Genomic DNA, 17,845 nt, shown 5'->3' on the forward strand with positions numbered 1-17,845 from the left:
ACTTACTGCCCCCCCCCGGCCCCCACCCCTGAGCGGCGGGTGGGGGCCCTACAATTATCAATAAGGGGGGGACCTACTGTCCCCCCTGGCCCCCACCCCTGTGCGGCGGGTGGGGGCCCTAAAATTATCAATGAGGGGGGGGGACTTACTGTCCCCCCCCCCCGGCCCCCACCCCTGAGCGGCGGGTGGGGGCCCTAAAATTATCAATAAGGGGGGGGGGACCTACTGCCCCCCCCCCCGGCCCCCACCCCTGAGCGGCGGGTGGGGGCCCTAAAATTATCAATAAGGGGGGGACCTATTGTCCCCCCCGGCCCCCACCCCTGAGCGGTGGGTGGGGGCCCTAAATACAAAGGGGGGGGACCCTAGTTAACCCTCCCCCCCCCCCCCCCCCCCCAAAAATATCTCCCTACCTACCCCCCTCACCCTAAAAATAATGAGGGGGGACCATTAACTAAAAACCTGTAAAAAAAGAAAAAATGAGATAAAATCAACTTACCATTCGATGTTTTCTTTCTTCTAAAATCTTCTTTCTTCAGCCCCAAAAAAGGCCAAATAAAAATCCATAATAACCGACGCAATTAAAAAAAAAAAAAAAAAAAACAATCCATCTTCACCCATGGAGGGCTCCGCGCAGACTGAGCTCCGCAGGGCGGGGGAAGGCTTATAAAGCCTTGCCCCGCCCTGCAATTATGCTAAGAACACTCTGATTGGTGGGTGAGGGGGGTAGGTAGGGAGATAAGTTTTTTTTGGGGGAGGGGGGGTGGGGGGGAGAGGGTTAACTAGGGTCCCCACCCCCTTTGTATTTAGGGCCCCCACCCACCGCTCAGGGGTGGGGGCCGGGGGGGGACAATAGGTCCCCCCCTATTGATAATTTTAGGGCCCCCACCCACCGCTCAGGGGTGGGGGCCGGGGGGGCAGTAGGTCCCCCCCCCTTATTGTGAATTTTAGGGCCCCCACCCGCCGCACAGGGGTGGGGGCCGGGGGGGGACAGTAGGTCCCCTCCCTATTGTGAATTTTAGGGCCCCCACCCACCGCTCAGGGGTGGGGGCCGGGGGGGGGACAGTAGGTCCCCCCCTTATTTTTTATTTTAGGGCCCCCACCCGCCGCACAGGGGTGGGGGCCGGGGGGGGGGGAACAGTAGGCCCCCCCCCCCTTATTGGGAATTTTAGGGCCCCCACCCGCCGCACAGGGGTGGGGGCCGGGGGGGGACAGTAGGTCCCCTCCCTATTGTGAATTTTAGGGCCCCCACCCGCCGCACAGGGGTGGGGGCCGGGGGGGGACAATAGGTCCCCCCTTATTGATAATTTTAGGGCCCCCACCCGCCGCACAGGGGTGGGGGCCGGGGGGGGCAGTATGTGCCCCCCTTATTTTTAGGGCCCCCACCCACCGCTCAGGGGTGGGGGCAGGGGGGGGGGGAGGAGGAGAGTAGGTCCCCCCCCCCCCCCTTCAACCACTATTGTGGCCGGACAGCATCCCTGTGGGTTCGGGCTTCAGCTGTCAGCTGAAGCCACGCCCACAGCAGTGCTGACAGGCTGTCAGCACACAAAGCGCGTTCACAGTGCTTTGTGTGCTGATAGCCCGTCTGATGCATTCACCCAGAATGCATCGGACGAGAGGCCTTTTTAGGGCCTCTGAACTCGGAAGTCCCTCTGGTGGCCGTCTGATTGACTGCAACAAGAGGTGTTCCAAGCTTCTAATGTAAACACTGCATTTTCTCAGAAAATACAGTGCTTACAAGAAAAAGGCTCCGGGTAGCTGTAGCACTCACCAGAACAACCTCATTAAGCTGAAGTTGTTCAGGTGACTATAGTGTCCCTTTAAATCAGGAGATTAAAGATTTATAATGAAATTTTGTGGAAATTGGTTCAAAAGGACCTGAAATAAAGTCAAGAATTTAATAAGCCATATAGACCTATAACCTGGATAAACCAAAGAAAGACGTTGAACCTTCCAAATGAGATTCTGGAGGAGTTGCCAATAGATGTGATAACGTATAATGTAGAATATCGAACGCTAAATATCTAGAAGAGAAATATAATAGCAGACATTTTTAATAACAATCAGATCTAAATATTTTAGAATCGAATGGGTGGCATAAGTGTTACCGGTAAAATAATTCTATACATACATAAGAGTTAAAAAAAAAAAAAAAAACACAATTAATCTATTTAATGAAATTTAAAAAAAAAACAACAAATTGAGATAATCAATAATGCTACCAAAATTGTATGGATGTATACAAATAATTTGCAAGCAACCGCAATACAATAAGTGTGGGAATAAGATCTGCAATCTAAATAATACGTCATGGTATAAGGCAATCACTTACGTAAATTAAGCATCATTGTCTTAATTTGGTAGAGATTCATTATAAAGTTAATAGGTGGTATTATGTTTCTTTTAATCATTTTTTGAAATGTGTAGTTCTATCTTCTCATGTTGTTGGAGATGAAATGGCTCTAGAGCCGATCCTCTCCATATATGGTGATAATGTCATGTTATATATTTTGGACCGGTGTATTATGGGAATAAAATTAACATTTTCTGCAGCAAGTATATTACTACATTTAGACTGGTCTTTAATGAAAAAATATGAAAATCTCCTAAAATACAAATTTTGGTTTCAACAAAAGTGTCATTGGGTAAACTCTGGAAAACCCCAGATGCTCCCACATGGCCGATTACTCATTTTTGTATTTTTTTTTTTTATTAATCAGCCAATGTAAAATGGAGAGTAGTCTCCTGCGACAAAGTAACTATAATAGCAGTAATATTGAATTTTTGGATAACTGGGTTAATACATTAAAAGAATCGTAGTGAAGTCTCTTTTGTGCACAATATCGTTTGCCACACTACGTGTTCTATTTCTGTGTATGATGGAAGCAAACTTGTCAGATAAGCATGAAGCTGATAGATGAGGTCTAACGATGTTGTAAAGTCTACTGTGGATGTGTTTTAAGAATGTCATTTTGATCATAAAAAGCAAAGCTTACGCAAAGAATGTTTGATTGTTAGAAAGTTCTCAATTAGCTTGAAACGTAAACCTAGTACTTGGAGTGCTGGTACTCCAGCACTTTATGAAGTTTTCCAGAGAGTTTGAGAACCACCAACATAGAGAAGTCATGCTGATATGGATCATGTTGAAGATCAAGGCATGCGTGCAATTGTCATTTTAATGAATGTATGATTTTTACCCTTTTTTTCCACATAATTCCGCTACCCATGTTTTAATTAAGAATAATTTTAATTTCTCATGTGTGTCTTTTTTTTTTCCCCGCCTTTTTTATTTATTTTTAGCATTTCATGTTCCTTTGTCCCCTGGTGAAGGTAATCCCTCTCGCTCTTTGGTTCCTCACCACTTTGTCTTGATTAATAATAGAATCTCTTCACTAACCCACGTAATTCTGTTGTGTATCTTTGAAGCCTTTCGTGCTCTCCCTTCCCGTGTGTTATGAATCTTTGAATGTTAACATCCTATTGTACGGTAAATGGTAGTGGTGGGAGGGATCATGAACCTGAAGAGCTGACAATTTATCTATGGTCAAAACAGCGGTTGTCACTTGTCCTTCAAACCCCAATCTAGCTGTAGATTTCACCTCTTCATGGGGGGGGATACACGTCATATCTGTGTACAAGTCCTTATCACACTGAAATTGCCGATCTTTGTCTGGCAGGGACATTGACATCTCATGTGACCTCTAGACAGATTGTAAGCTCTTCAGAAGATAGTCTTAGTGCTCTAACGTGGTCTAGCTCTGCTGGTACTTCAGTCCTTTCTCTGTTATTCTTGTGTGTTACGATATTCCTTCCTGGGTTTGGTTGTGGTTGTTTGTAAGTGGCTGTACAGGGAATATCTCCCAATGCTTTATATTCAATCCTTATCTCTTTCTCTATTCTTTCCTACCTATTCCTTCACCTATTTCTTTGTGCCCTGTCTCCATTTTTTTACTCACCTTTTACCCCCTCCACTAACTTTCCTGCACGTTCCTTCTTTTCTCCTACTTCCTTTTCTCTCTCCCTCTTTCCTGTTGTTTTCTTCTCATCAAATGTTCAATTTTCTGCGTTTAATCTTATTTTTCCAATCCTATCTCCCCTATTCTCGCCCCGTCTCCTCCTCTTTCCCCTATCTGGCTTTCTTTCCACCATCCTTCTATTCTCTCCATGTTTCGATCCCACTCTCTTTTGCTTGTTTTTCCTTCCTCGTTCCTATGTTTCCCCCCCTCGCTCTCCCTTTTGTTAGTAAAACCAGGAAACGTGAGGAATATTATCCAGCACTTTGAGAACAATCAATCATACGACATCCAAGATCTTGGGACACAGCGATTGTCCACTGGAAGCTTTCCTGAGGACTTGCTGGACTCTGACAGGTAAATGGCGGTAGGCGGGTGGGATTCACTTTGGCTGGGGAGAATGTTATTCAGTAGGTAATTGTGGTCTGGCAATAACCAGGGATTTCTGATGGTTGTGTAATGCTTTCCTGGACTCCTCATGTGTAATAACTTCAATACTAGTTTAGTGGGTGCAGATTCTCACCAGAAAACCAACTCCTAGGCCACCAGCAGTGTTCACCATCATCTGTAAGTGCATGTTACTATGTAAAAGGACAGATGGGTTCATTTTAGTGACCACATTGTCCACTCATGCTAACAGAGGGTTAAATGAAAAATAGTCGTCAAATTCAACCCACGGGCCAAAAACTGTGCTAATAAAAGCTGCGGACAGTCTGAGGCTGCTTTTAGCTGTGTGAGTCAGATCTGGGGACCAGGAATCATCGTGTGCAGGCTTATAGACCCATTTGTCATTGGTCTTTCTGTGTCAGACTTCATGCAGGGATCGTGGGTCGGGCTGATCGCGCGCTCTGATGCCTTCACTGTTCTGTCTAGCGTTTCATTGATTCTCCTTGCTTGTGCTAGAATAGAACTAGGATCAATAATGCGCCTGCATAGGAGCTGCCACAAATGGCTGACAGGCTGAGATGGCCCTGTGTGGTTAAGGCCTGGGAATGAACGTACGGGGAAGATTTAACTGCTCGGACAAGCAGAAAAGGGCAAAGGGCTGGGGGGCAGTGAGCAGAGCAATGTAAACAACCCCCCACCCCCAGGATGGATAGAACAAAGCTGGAACGCAGATTATGGAAGAGGTAAGAATGGTCTAGACGTTTCTACAGCTGGCTGTTTCATCGTTTATCATCAGAGCAGGGTTCAGCCTCCGTTATACTAGCAAGAGTAAATAGCCCTAAATTATTTAACCCTTTCCTCTAGGCAGATAGAGCTACTATTTGTACACGTTGAGACATCAGTACAGCGTTGTATGCTGCTTTTTCGGGAGCACCGCGTGTAACGTGTGCGTAGTTCTGTAAATCATATGACGGATACTATGATTGGGATACGTTTCTAATGCATGTGGCGTTTGCTCAAAGCATCGTTTATCTCTCCCACCATTAATTGCTTTCCATTTCAAAGCGTAAGTGATGCATAATTGAATATGCGATTGAGTTCTGATGACCCAGCATCTCTTTTTGTAAATTGAGTTAGTGATGCTTGTTTATCTGAATTGCGCACAGACTGGCAGAGTTAACATATTCACTCCTGTAGGGCTTCCACCCCGGGAAATGGGGCGCTTTTGCAAACCTACTTGAGCATTTCACTTTATTAAATTGGTGTTTCATATAAGCCTGACGCAGGGACTTCTAATTGGCACTGTCTGTGGCCATCATTTGTAATGATATAATTAGTTTAATATTACTGTACCTTCCATGTTTAATATGACTCATGAGACGGTTTAGAAGAAAGCAAATAAGTAAATGCTGCCCATTAAGGATTTTATAACATTGAACATTCCATTTCGTGAAAATGGATTAGCATCGTTACTTAAGACGGTTTCTGAAATACTAGCACAGAGGCAGAGGTTACACTTAAAGAGTGAAACAAAGTCTCCTAATATTCCTTATGGTCATTTGTAAAGAACCTGCTGCTATTTTGGGAGAGGCAGATTCCCCAAAATGGGTTAGGAGTGAAGGAATTAAGATACCCACTCAGAAATCGTCATTTGTTCTCGAATCAATTTTAAAACTCTAATTGGTTACGTTGTTTACATTAACTAAAACTTGTTTATTTACGGTGAAAACTCACCTGCCTTTAACAAAAAATCCATTGTGTAGTAGACTGCTTTCATTTTCCTGCTGAGATTTAATGTCTTTTTTTTTAAAAAAATTAAATTTTTAAAAAAAAATTTTATTGCATTTAATCCCCTTAATCACATAACTGGGTAGTTTTTCTTGTTTCAAGTCCTAATGTGAAAGGAGAGCAGCCTCACATGTTAAAATAGTCTATGCTGTTGGGTTTGTGTTCCTTAAAGGTCAACAGATAATTAAAACGCTCACTTAAAGAGCAACATAGTTTAATAGTCAGTACAGTGTATTTGTAAGTCATGTACACACTAAAACAACAAATTGTCGTGGCTGTATCAAAATCATAGGATGGGTTTTTATTTCTACATTTTTGGAATCTCATGCTGTAACGGACCGTTTTGCTCAAAAGGGGATAAAAATAGTTTAGGCGATAATCCCCTTTGTCCTAGACCAGCAGCTACTGCAAGCACCAATCTCCCGAACTGCAAACTGTACGAATCTTCCAACTCCCGACCTGGAGACACACGAACCCTGGAATCAGCCGAACAGGAAAAACATACAATCCGCTTACACTCCTGGCAGTCAGCATACAATCCAATTCCCCCAAAAACAAGACGACACATCGGTTTGAGGGTCAAGCAGAATCTGATTTACTGAGGGCTACCTGCCCAGTATTTATGCAGGTCTCCCACTTGGTGGACACTCCCCTAAGGGACCAAATGGGAGACTGAAACAGCAGACATACATGTATCACTTTAGTACATACAGCCACAATACTTTCCCACAATGCATCCTGGCTTCCTCCTCTCTGTCCTGGAGATAATTGGAGAAGTAATTCAATTATCTCCCAGGACAAAGGCAAAACTCCATTACACACGTGGGGACACAGAAACAGACTATCACTTTAAAATACATATGGACACATTTTATACATAAAACACAGACATGTAACATATCCCCAGATAGCTCAGGTCTGAGTGCACATTATTAGGTGAATGGCACTCAGACCACCCGAATACAGTTTAATTGCCATGGAGCTAAAGTCTTTAATTATACGAACAGGCTCCATGGCATAGCTATCTGGGTTAAAGCATTCACATAAAACAAACTACCGAATTTACATGCATTCACCAAATCCATACGAATTAGAACCAGGGGCTGGAGGTTCAGCGGTGCCTGCACGTAACAGTGTCCGGGTTTGGTGCATGAAAGCCGGGCAGACCAGCGTTGGCTGCCCGGGGAGCTCCAGAACAGCGCCAACTTGTGGCGGCTAAGTGTAACCGCGACCACCCAGTAACAATCAATTAAGCTGCGGTTAACCGCAGCTTCAGGGAGGTAAATGGAGGGCACACTCCAGCTTCTGGGTGGCCAATTAACAGCGCCGGACGGCTTCCCACGGCTCTGGGGAAGCTGATAAACGGCTGTTTGTTCGGTAGATAGAATCTACCGAACGGCTGTGCAGAGAGGGAGAAATAAATCCTTCTGCACAGTAAAATTAACCCTTTAGCTGCCGGTCCATAATCTAAAGGCAGCAGGCGGGCAACCAGGCTCCTCCAGTTCACAGTGGCGAGGTTGGCTTCGCCACGCATGCATTATCTAAAGTCTACCAAAGTACAGGATTCCCAATGGGACGTGGACAATAGTTCAAATAATGATGTAGTTCCTTGAGACAAGAAGAATGCTTTGCTTAAATCTCCCCTTGACAAACTAGTACTTGTTATCAACATTTCAACACTTATTTTAATAATTTAGCTTATTTTAATAATATAATCTAGTTTTCATTTATTTTCAGAATCTATTTGGCCATTTTGAAAGCTTGAGTATTGATGAAAATTGAAATTGTTATTTTTGCTCCTTCCTATCTTGTAGCTCCAGGTCCGAGGTGAAGCTTGGACGTTCCGAAAGCCTAAAAGGTCGAGAGGAGTTAAAGAAATCCCGCAAGGCGGACAATGTTCCGCGTTCACGAAGCGATGTGGACATGGATGCGGCCGCAGAGGCCACCAGACTGCATCAGTCGGCATCCTCATCAGCGTCCAGTCTGTCCACCAGGTGGGAATAAAGACAATTCACATCACTTTCATTTTTAGATGTAGTGGGTCTTCTCCTGTTTTACCACGACCTTCCAAAATGTTTCTGTTGAGTAAAATTTTGAGTCCTTTCTTTTGAGGTGCTTGGTGAGGCAAATAGAAATCCTAAGATTATTTTGTTTAATCATTAATGTCCCCGTCATCTTAATTAGTCTTTTTATTTTTTTTCTTGCAGATCACTAGATAACCCAACCCCTCCTTACACACCCAAACTATGTCGCAGGTAAGCTGTACAGTTTGGACATTTGGGGGCACTGTTTTTCATATTGTTAAACAATTGTCGGAAGACAGCACTGATCATCTAACATATAGAAACTATGAATGGCCAGGCTTATGGTTTTGTCACTTAAAGGTTTTGTAGAACTTTGTATTAATAGAACTATGGAATCTGTTGGCGCTATATAAATGGCGATAATAATAATATTAATATTAAGGATGTGTAGAGTAATTTACCGTTTTGAGATTTTCGCGGGGGATGAAAACGAAAACAAAATATGGAATAAAAGTTTGATAAACATGTTAAAATGTCACTGTTGGTTCCTGTTGTGTGTAGGACTTGGGTATCTAGGAATTCAAATAGGACTTCCAAGCACTTCTTAGTTTGTGTGATACATTACAAGGTCTGAGGCAAGTTGTGATTTTGTACAAATATGCATAGACTATCTGAACTATATTTGAATGGAGTATCCTGCAATAAGCTTTGTCAGAACAAAATTTATTGCAGAAAATACTCACTCAGCTCCAGCAACCATTGCTTTAGAGGACCACGATGAGTCCACGGAGTCTCCTCCCCACACAAGATCACCTGGAAACCGTAATAGATTTAAAAACCAAAGTCAGGAACTATCCTTCTACTTAGAATGAGTGACAGCACTTTATTATTTTAAAAATTATCCCAAGAAAGTGTGTCAACAATAAAGGAACAAAGTTCCTCTTAATGCATTTCAAGTGTATCAATGCAAACACTCCTAAAGGGAGTTTGTACGCACAAGACACATTATGACGAGCCTTGGTCTGGTATGTTGATCCTCTGTTTGACACTTTTTTTAAATAATTATATTTTCTACAGTAAAGAAAGTACTGTCACTCATGCTAAGTAGAAGAGTTCCTGTATTTAGTTTGAAAATATTTTATTTTGATCGCCAGCCCTTGACCGTGAAAAATTTTACCATCCAAAAGCTTGTGTCTATTACCATTTTGGATCATGATATATAACTCGGGGCAGAACTAAAATTCCATGTCTGTGATTGCAGGAGTATGGAGTCTCCCAACATGGTGTTTTCTGGAGATTCCTTGCTGTCCAATTTACAGGAGGATGATCTAGGTCACCTCTCTGATCTAGAACCTGAGCCAGATTCTCAAAACTGGCAGCACACCGTGGGCCGAGAAGTGGCACAACACCTACCTCCAAGAGAGAGGGCAAGGCAGGAGGTGATACATGGTGAGAATAAGAAAAACATGTAATTCTGTGTGTGGTAGAGATCATTACCAAAATATGTCTTGTATTTCTAACTTTTTTGTGACTCTTTATCTGAACTGTGTGACCAGAAAAAGTAGCAGAGATAAGCATAGTGAAAAACACAAACATGGATTTGGATACGATAGTGAATATACAGTTAAGGACTTTTTACAGCATCTTAAATTTCGTTTTGTAAAATACTTTGTTTCCTGCTCAGAGCTGTTTGTGACTGAGGCATCCCACCTTCGCGTCCTCAGAGTGCTGGATCTCATCTTCTACCAGAGGATGCGCAAGGAGAATCTGCTGTCAAATGACGAGCTATGGCTGGTCTTCCCCAACCTCCCCGAACTCCTTGAGATCCACAGTAAGTTGTAGAAGATAGTAGGCTGCATTGAGCAATCAACATAGAAACCAAGTGAACTTCTCCATTAATGTTGATTCCCTTGAATTGCTCTTTATGCCGTACACCCATTGCCTTCTCAATCTTCAACATGTCCTCTCCTTCCTTCAGACTCACTGGCGGAATCCATGAAACGCATACGAGAAGATGGGCCAGTTGTCAAGGAGATTGGTGACCTCATGCTGTCCAGAGTACGTACTGCGCATGTGTTCATCGATTTAACCAAGTGTCATGCAAATAATAGCCTGAGCTTTGCTTACTGGATCCTCGGCAAATGTCATCAGTTACCTTCCGTTTATTTTATTATAGCAATTTATCCCACCATCTTATTTATTGGATCTTACCTGGGTGGTGCTCATATCTTTGTTTTTTTTCTAGTTTGATGGCAGCGCAGGGGAAGAAGTTCAGCAGGAAATTGCCAAGTTTTGTTCTTACCAAACCTACGCTCTGGAGCTCATAAAAACCAAAAAGCGGAAAGAAACACGGTTTAATCAATTTATGCAGGTATTGTATTTCAGTTCAATTTAAATGGATACTGTCTAAGAAGTGTGTCTGTTCATTTTGTTTAGTTCAAAAAACAAAAAATTTTTAATAATTTTTCCCGACAAATATATTGACTTGGGCATTTTTTTTTACGATACAATAGTGTCAACTATTACAAGCAGTCTATTAGTTTCTCACTATTTTGCCCTCTTACCTACTTTTCTGTGGTCTTCTTTCTCGTTGTGTCGCCCCCTAATCACCTTTAAATTGTGAAATATTTGTTTCCGTGCACTTTTAATATTTATTTCAGGATAGCTTCTTGTTGCTGTGTTGCTACTCACACAATTCCTGTACGTTGTTTGTTTTGTAGGAAGCAGAGAGTAACCCTCAGTGTCGACGGCTCCAGTTAAAGGACCTGATTGTGTCGGAGATGCAGCGTCTCACCAAATACCCCTTACTCTTGGAGAACGTCCTCAAACACACAGAGCGTGAGTCTGGTTCCTACTTGGAGAAAATATACAGGTCATTGTATCGTAATGGCCAAGTCTGAGTCTTACTGAATTTGACGCATAAATTTTATATATATATATATATATATATATATATATATATATATATATATAAAAAACATAAATAATATATTGGCTAAAAGGACATTCTCTAAGCACCGCTAAATTGTGACATATTTATTTTGAACCATAGCGTGTTCCTTTAACCCCTTAAGGACCAAACTTCTGGAATAAAAGGGAATCATGACATGTCACACATGTCATGTGTCCTTAAGGGGTTAATATAACTATTATATCTGAGAATGCATGAACAAGGCTTTTTGTGCAGATTAGCAGATCTTTCTGACTATGCCAAGACACATAGGGAGAGAGTTCTTGGCATCCGCTTCTTGAGGTGTGAAGATTGAATTTCACAGATTTTGCCCACAAATGGTTTGCTCGTCCCATGCTCACTCTAAAATGTATTTATTTATTTTGGGAAGCTCATTTGCTTGTACATTTTCCAAGTTTTCTAGTTGGCTACAGAACCATTTTCTGATATTCACAGAACATATTTTTTTTTTTATGGACACGGCTATGATAGTCTTCCTTTCACAGCTAATGCAATGTTCTCTATATGTTTTTTTTTTTTTTTTTTTTTTCCTTCTTCATGCAGCCGGCACACAAGATTATGAAAAGCTTTATCGCTGCCGGGATCGATGTCGTGACATCCTAAAATACGTCAACGAGTCTGTCAAGCAGGCAGAGAACGAGCATAGATTGGCAGAATACCAAAAACGCCTGGATGCCACGTCGTTTGAGCGGTCGAATAACCCCCTGGCTGCGGAGTTTAAGGTAACTTTTAACTTATCATAACATCATATCTCTTAACTGATGAAATAGAGCTATGAAGACTTCACTGTGTGGTACAGTGATAATGCCTGGGGTTATTTGGGCTTTGGAAGCTTTTTGTCACCTGACAAGTTAGTCACATATTGGATAGAAATCAAAAACAAGTTTAGTTTTCTATGCTAAATGTGCTAACTTAATGGTAAAGGAGAAACGTTTACCACTTGCAGTTTGCTCATGTCTATACCCAGATCAGCTCACTGTTTAAATAAAAGCTTCGCTCGGTTATTGCGTATCTACCAACCTTCTCAGATCCACCAAGACAGTCCTGCCATGACACCCATGTCCTGGCTTCCCCCCCCAGGTTTTTATTTCTCTAAACTTAAACTTTTAAAATGCCGAAAAATGTCCCTGAAACATTCAGCACAAGCATGTCTCTAAACAGACTCACTTGCAGCTGTGTTTAGCCGAGTCAGTGCATTTACGCCATGAGGTACAAGTTCCTTTTTGGAATATTCCCTACATTCCCGTACTGGATTGTTTCAATGATGGCCATTCTCTCCTGGTATTGGCAAGCCTGTAAAGGTTACATTATTGATTTAGCCAATGGCCATGATTATACTTCCCTTTCCTTTGCACGGCCTTACTCCTGACATTATCCTGACTTTCCTCCTATTCACAGAACTTGGACCTAACAGTGCGGCGCATGATCCACGAAGGCTCTCTGACCTGGAGGATAGCAAGAGATAAAACCATTGGTGGGTACTAACAGTAGTGCACAGATGTGCAAGGGTCAAGCTGAATATACCACGTGATTGCAATATAACAAGCTAAAGCCCTCCTTGTGGAGTTTTTACAGGAACCCAATCTGCCATCACGTCTCATCCAGAAAGACATTCGGAGGTTTTATTTTTAGTGTGCTAGAAACCTACTGCCGGTTATTTTAAGCACACTTCTCACAAGAGATCACATAGAAAATAAAACGTGTCTATCATTATCCCACATGGACCTAGAGTGATTCAAAGAGATAAGGGAACCTCCATGGACTCCTAGAAAAGAACAATCTATGGTTTTAGGGAAATTCACTGGGGGTCCAATAAGGTCATATTGGTTAATATACTGGTTGAGGTTTTGTCTAGGAAATTCCTTTCACTTGCTTTTTCAGATTATTTGACATTTGTCGTGATACATTTTTTTGGTCTTTTTGCAGTCTCTTTCTAAGTCATCATCCATTAATTATATATTCTTTCTTCCAATGTCCTTTCTGTTCCTTTGTCCTCCTTTTATTTTATCGATGACAGACGTGCATGTTCTCCTTCTGGAAGATCTCTTGGTTCTTCTGCAAAAACAGGATGAGAAACTGGTGCTGAAGTGTCACAGTAAAACCAACGTAGTTTCCACAGACACCAAACAGACCTTCAGCCCCATTATCAAACTAAACTCCATTTTAGTCCGATCGGTGGCAACTGGTAAGAATTGCTTTTTTTTTTTTTATGGGATAAATATTAAATCCTCTATGGCCAGTCAGTGCCATCGTAACATTGAGATTCTTGGACACTTGTCACTGACATAGCCGTAGTCCTAGACACCAAGCTATATCAATAGCAATAATTTGCATTTTTTCTAATGGATTTATTGTAAGCAAATGGCTGCTCACTGTTTAGAAGTTATGCTGAGGGTAGCGGCATTCTGGAGACTTTAATCTCTTATGCTAATATGGGGGTCATATTGACCCTCGTATAATGACTGGGGGCATGGGGGGAGTTCTGACGCATGAATAGCCAAAATTCCGTCCAAATAGCGAATGCCCAAGTGTTCAACTGGCCATGCGTGGGAATTTCATAGCGCTATCTAGTGTGGGCTGATTACATGTCCCATAGGGCCTTCATCTGACAACACAAAGATGGCAGCACCCAGGTTCGGGTATAAAATAAAGATGGGAAAAAGGTAAAATAGGGGCCTAGACCGATGCATATGGAAAGCTGTGCAACTTGGCAAACCAACAAAGAGTAACTGGTGGTTCTTCTCTTGCAGATAAGAAAGCCCTATTTATCATCTGCACGTCGGAGCTTGGACCTCAGATCTACGAACTGGTGGCACTCACATCCTCAGAGAAAAATACGTAAGGCCAGTGACAGGAAACCACACTGGTTCTCCTCTAACTATAGTATGATTTAGTTGTGCAATAGGTTTGCCACGTTTAAATATTTACTTATAGAATTGGCTAACTTGCCTGTCTCTGACCTAACGTGGTTTTACAAGTTGTATATAATTGATTGAGAGCTTACCAGAAGATACTTCCAATTTGGTGGATCACACTTCATTTGCAAAATCTATTTGCACCTAATAAAGAGGATTTTTTCACACCAGGTGGCCAGGGCTTAAATAGTGGCACAGATGATCCTTAAAATTCTCCTAAGTTTAGAATGTATATTTGTTTTAGTAATTGTGTTGTATTAAATATCTTTAATAAAGACCACATGGTCTGTATTACATGGAAGCACTGCCTGGAAGGGCTTTGTCATATGGATACATAAATGTTTTACCCTAGGAGGAGTACGGATGTTTTAGATAATGTTGTTAATCTGTAAGCATGCATGCAAACCTCAGGAACACATGTCTTGAAACACCTAATTTTATCTGATTGCACACAGGTGGAAGGAGCTTCTGGAAGAAGCAACCAAAGGTTCCATGAGGAATCCCTCTAGCGCTACAAAACTAAGCACTCAGGAACTAACTAGTCCACGGCCTCCGTCTGCCAGGTGAGACGCCCACACAGTAGTCAGTGAGAGAGAGGTTCTAGAAAATAAACTCGGTGCGTGGAATATACCACACAATGTTTTCGGTTTTAACCAGAAGTTGACACTCACTATAGTCACATATTTCAACATGGTACATTTATATAGTGCAAATGGTTCAGGAAGATATACGCTGATAGCTAGTAGTTGCTCGGACAGTTGATATTAAGCATTCAAAGTCTGATTTATTTATTTTTTTCTTCCATAGGTGATCCATACTTTTTCTTTCTTTCTAATCTTATCCAGCTTGAACTGGTTTGCTTTGCCATCTTGGCTCATATTCAGTCTGGTGGCAATCTCCTTAAATCATTGTTCCCTTCATTTACAATACAAGCTATTCCCTTTTAATTCATATACTGTTTGGGCTATACCTTCTTAGTTAATATGGTCCACAATTCATTTCATTAGTTCATTCTTGATTTACTTTTTTGTTCCCGCTTTGGAATTGTCAGTTCGACACGTTTGCCAACACGTTCAGTTGGTACTGTACTATAAACCCTTAGATCACATACCAGTATTATTTAGACTAATCGGTAGCAGGTGATATTCTATCACTTATCTGATGTAATGTCCCTCTTGCCATTTGTGTCCCTTCCTGATCCAGACTGTCTTACAGATCAATTGTTGGCACAAAAATTCCAGAAAATGCAGAGAGGTTTGGTCTGTGTTTATGGGATTGTAAGAGCTGAACTGAATTACTGTGAAAAATGCAATTATTTGACAATCTATAACCAAAGTTAAAAGTCAGACCTTTTGAGTATGCTAGTTTACTTATGCAACGAACATGTCTTCAATATAAAATAATAGTTTGTTATAAAAGAAGGGTAAAACATGACGGTTTTCCAAAGTTTGAAATGGAAAATATATTCTTATGAAGATCTTGAGCATCGCGCCCCAAGACGCTGTTTTGTAATTAGTAAATTTCTACCTATTTCTGTTGATTTCTCTGTGCTAATTTCAGTATTTATTTTGTGACATCCCTGTTGCTTGCAGTGTGGTTTTACAGGGTGCTGGCATCCCAGCCCTATTACCCTCAGATCGCGGTCTACGAACCAACAGCGAGGACCTCGCATCAGGTTTGTGTTATTTTATATTGCCTAAAACACAATGACAATTTGTTTTGTAGTGCTGTAACATGATTATATAGATGCTTCTGTCTTTTTAAGGAATTTCTCAATTTTTGTTTTTCTTTTCATGCCGAACAGTCCTCCATTAAATGATTTAACTATTTCGTCAATATGCCACCAAAGAAAACATGCATGTATTTATTTATTTCTTCATGTTGTCTTTGGGGGTGTATGAAAACCCAGCTTGCAAAAGTTGCAGATTTGTTATCTGCTGCACCTGCAAGCCCCTCTTTCCTCAGTTTAGACTAAATTGATCAAATAAAGTTGGAGCTGTGCGCGTATGCGTACCGAAGCCCAGATTTTTACAATAGTTCTCAGTTGTCTGTAGCCCAGAGTTCTTGTCACTTCCATTAGCTCTGTGGGGATAACTGAAAGCAGAAGAAACCCTCATATGACTTCTCAACTTTCTGATTTTACAGATTATTACCATAATCTTACACTTGGATAATCTATAGAAGTTAAATAGGCCCTTTGAACCACCTGACACTTGAATTTTGTTACTGTGTCCCAGCAGATGAGAGGCATATTGCGCTAATGGATGAGGCTAAGCATGAGGAGCCACAGGAAGAGAACGAAATAGAAGGCTCGGCGGAAGAGGAGGCTCAGACTCCCACTCAGCAGCCTCTTCCATCCAAAGTGGAGGATGCAGGGGGTGGCTCTGAGAGGTCACCTGGTTCTGTCTTCCATCCCTACCAGTGGCCTCCTGTGACTGAGGGCCTGGCAGAGTCCGCACTGGAAGATGGTAAGTTTCAGTTGGAAGAACCTGGAGTACGTATCAATTTAGAAAATAGCTAAAATAAGATGAATGCTTTTTACTATCTGTGTAGCAATGAATATTCTTTCCTTCCTATTCTTCTTCCTTTTACTCCAGTTGAGAATCTGAGGCAAATGATCCTTCGGAGTCTACTTCCCCAGGGACTTTCAGAGTTTGACTCTGCCACGGCCCCTGTGGCCGAACCAGAAGATGACCTAACACCCACTCCTTCAATCACTGGGGCATCTGGCCATCCCTGGGAAATGACTGGAGACACAGTATTAGAGACTTTAGATAGCGGGCACCAAAGCGAGGGTAAGGACAGCTTGACACCGCGACCGTTCGTTAGTTCAGAGAATGGTAGCTCTTTGAAAGATCATCAGGAGAGGCCGTTCTCCAGAGATGGAGAGGAAAATGCTTGGAGTCGTGTTGAGAGACATCCGCCTGAGAGTTCTCTTCATCACAAAAAGTCTGAACAGCTTGAAACTGTTTCTGAGGACCATGCCAACAAAGGGTGCAGAGTTGTCCGGAAAGGTAAGGAGAGAACCTTGAATCTTGGTCACAGACGATCCATTCCATAGGCTATATTGTAATTAACAAACTGGGAACAGTTGCTCATGGTTAATGACAACACAAATACAGAAATACCGCCTTATAGGCAGCTTGTCATCATGGGCTGATCTAGACCATCTGTGCAACTACTTGGCAAAGCTAACTCCTAAACAAACCTCACCAGCACAGTGATGTGCTTAGTGATTTCCTCTTGACCACCAGTTGGAGATTTGTCATACCAATTGGAAGACTGGAGCCTCTATTTATTTCATCCCTATATTAAATGGTTTAATGAAAGGGAAATTGGTAATCTTCCCGAACAGGACATGGTTTGGCTTTATGAACAGAAATTTGTAAATTAATCCTTGAGAATTGCTAGTTTTATTTAGGAACAGCGTTGATCCTAAAGTGAAATGTATAGTGAGTGTAATACTATGTGTGAGAGTTACATTAGCTGAATCGTTTTGGAGACATTCTCTCTGCACTCCATCTTCTCTCCGTACGAGATTATCCTGCATGGTTTGGGTTTATGGGTTTATCGGTTCATTATCTCCTGTCACACCAATAGATTTGTCTTTTGTGGCAGACTGAAAGTTTAATTTGGTGGATAATATAACATTCCTTGGGTAAGAAACTGGTTTGACAAGCCTCCTCAGATATTCTTTTTTTTTTCTAAAGATAAATTTTATTTTATATTTAATTTTGCACTTATGATATA

General features: G+C 41.9%; 1 protein-coding gene and 1 pseudogene across 9 annotated transcripts in view; one reads left to right on the forward strand and one right to left on the reverse strand.

Moving 5' to 3' along the window:
- The window catches only part of ARHGEF11 (Rho guanine nucleotide exchange factor 11), a 143,331-nt gene that overhangs the window by 103,713 nt on the left and 21,773 nt on the right, over positions 1-17,845 (forward strand). For 5 of the 9 annotated variants that reach the window (XM_063439680.1, XM_063439675.1, XM_063439683.1 and 2 more), the window contains 17 exons: positions 3,298-3,327; positions 4,241-4,367; positions 8,000-8,179; positions 8,393-8,440; positions 9,471-9,658; positions 9,894-10,040; positions 10,188-10,267; positions 10,455-10,580; positions 10,930-11,047; positions 11,724-11,902; positions 12,579-12,654; positions 13,198-13,365; positions 13,931-14,018; positions 14,551-14,658; positions 15,688-15,770; positions 16,333-16,563; positions 16,693-17,109. In XM_063439680.1, the coding sequence (XP_063295750.1) occupies positions 3,298-3,327; positions 4,241-4,367; positions 8,000-8,179; positions 8,393-8,440; positions 9,471-9,658; positions 9,894-10,040; positions 10,188-10,267; positions 10,455-10,580; positions 10,930-11,047; positions 11,724-11,902; positions 12,579-12,654; positions 13,198-13,365; positions 13,931-14,018; positions 14,551-14,658; positions 15,688-15,770; positions 16,333-16,563; positions 16,693-17,109 (2,394 nt within the window). The remainder of the gene's footprint in view (positions 1-3,297; positions 3,328-4,240; positions 4,368-7,999; positions 8,180-8,392; positions 8,441-9,470; positions 9,659-9,893; positions 10,041-10,187; positions 10,268-10,454; positions 10,581-10,929; positions 11,048-11,723; positions 11,903-12,578; positions 12,655-13,197; positions 13,366-13,930; positions 14,019-14,550; positions 14,659-15,687; positions 15,771-16,332; positions 16,564-16,692; positions 17,110-17,845) is intronic. The other 4 variants (XM_063439676.1, XM_063439677.1, XM_063439679.1 and 1 more) reach the window with 4 other exon arrangements.
- Positions 76-221, reverse strand: LOC134584226 (small Cajal body-specific RNA 11; annotated as a pseudogene).

The sequence above is a fragment of the Pelobates fuscus genome, chromosome 13 (assembly GCF_036172605.1).
Source record: "Pelobates fuscus isolate aPelFus1 chromosome 13, aPelFus1.pri, whole genome shotgun sequence".
Taxonomy (NCBI): Eukaryota; Metazoa; Chordata; class Amphibia; order Anura; family Pelobatidae; genus Pelobates; species Pelobates fuscus.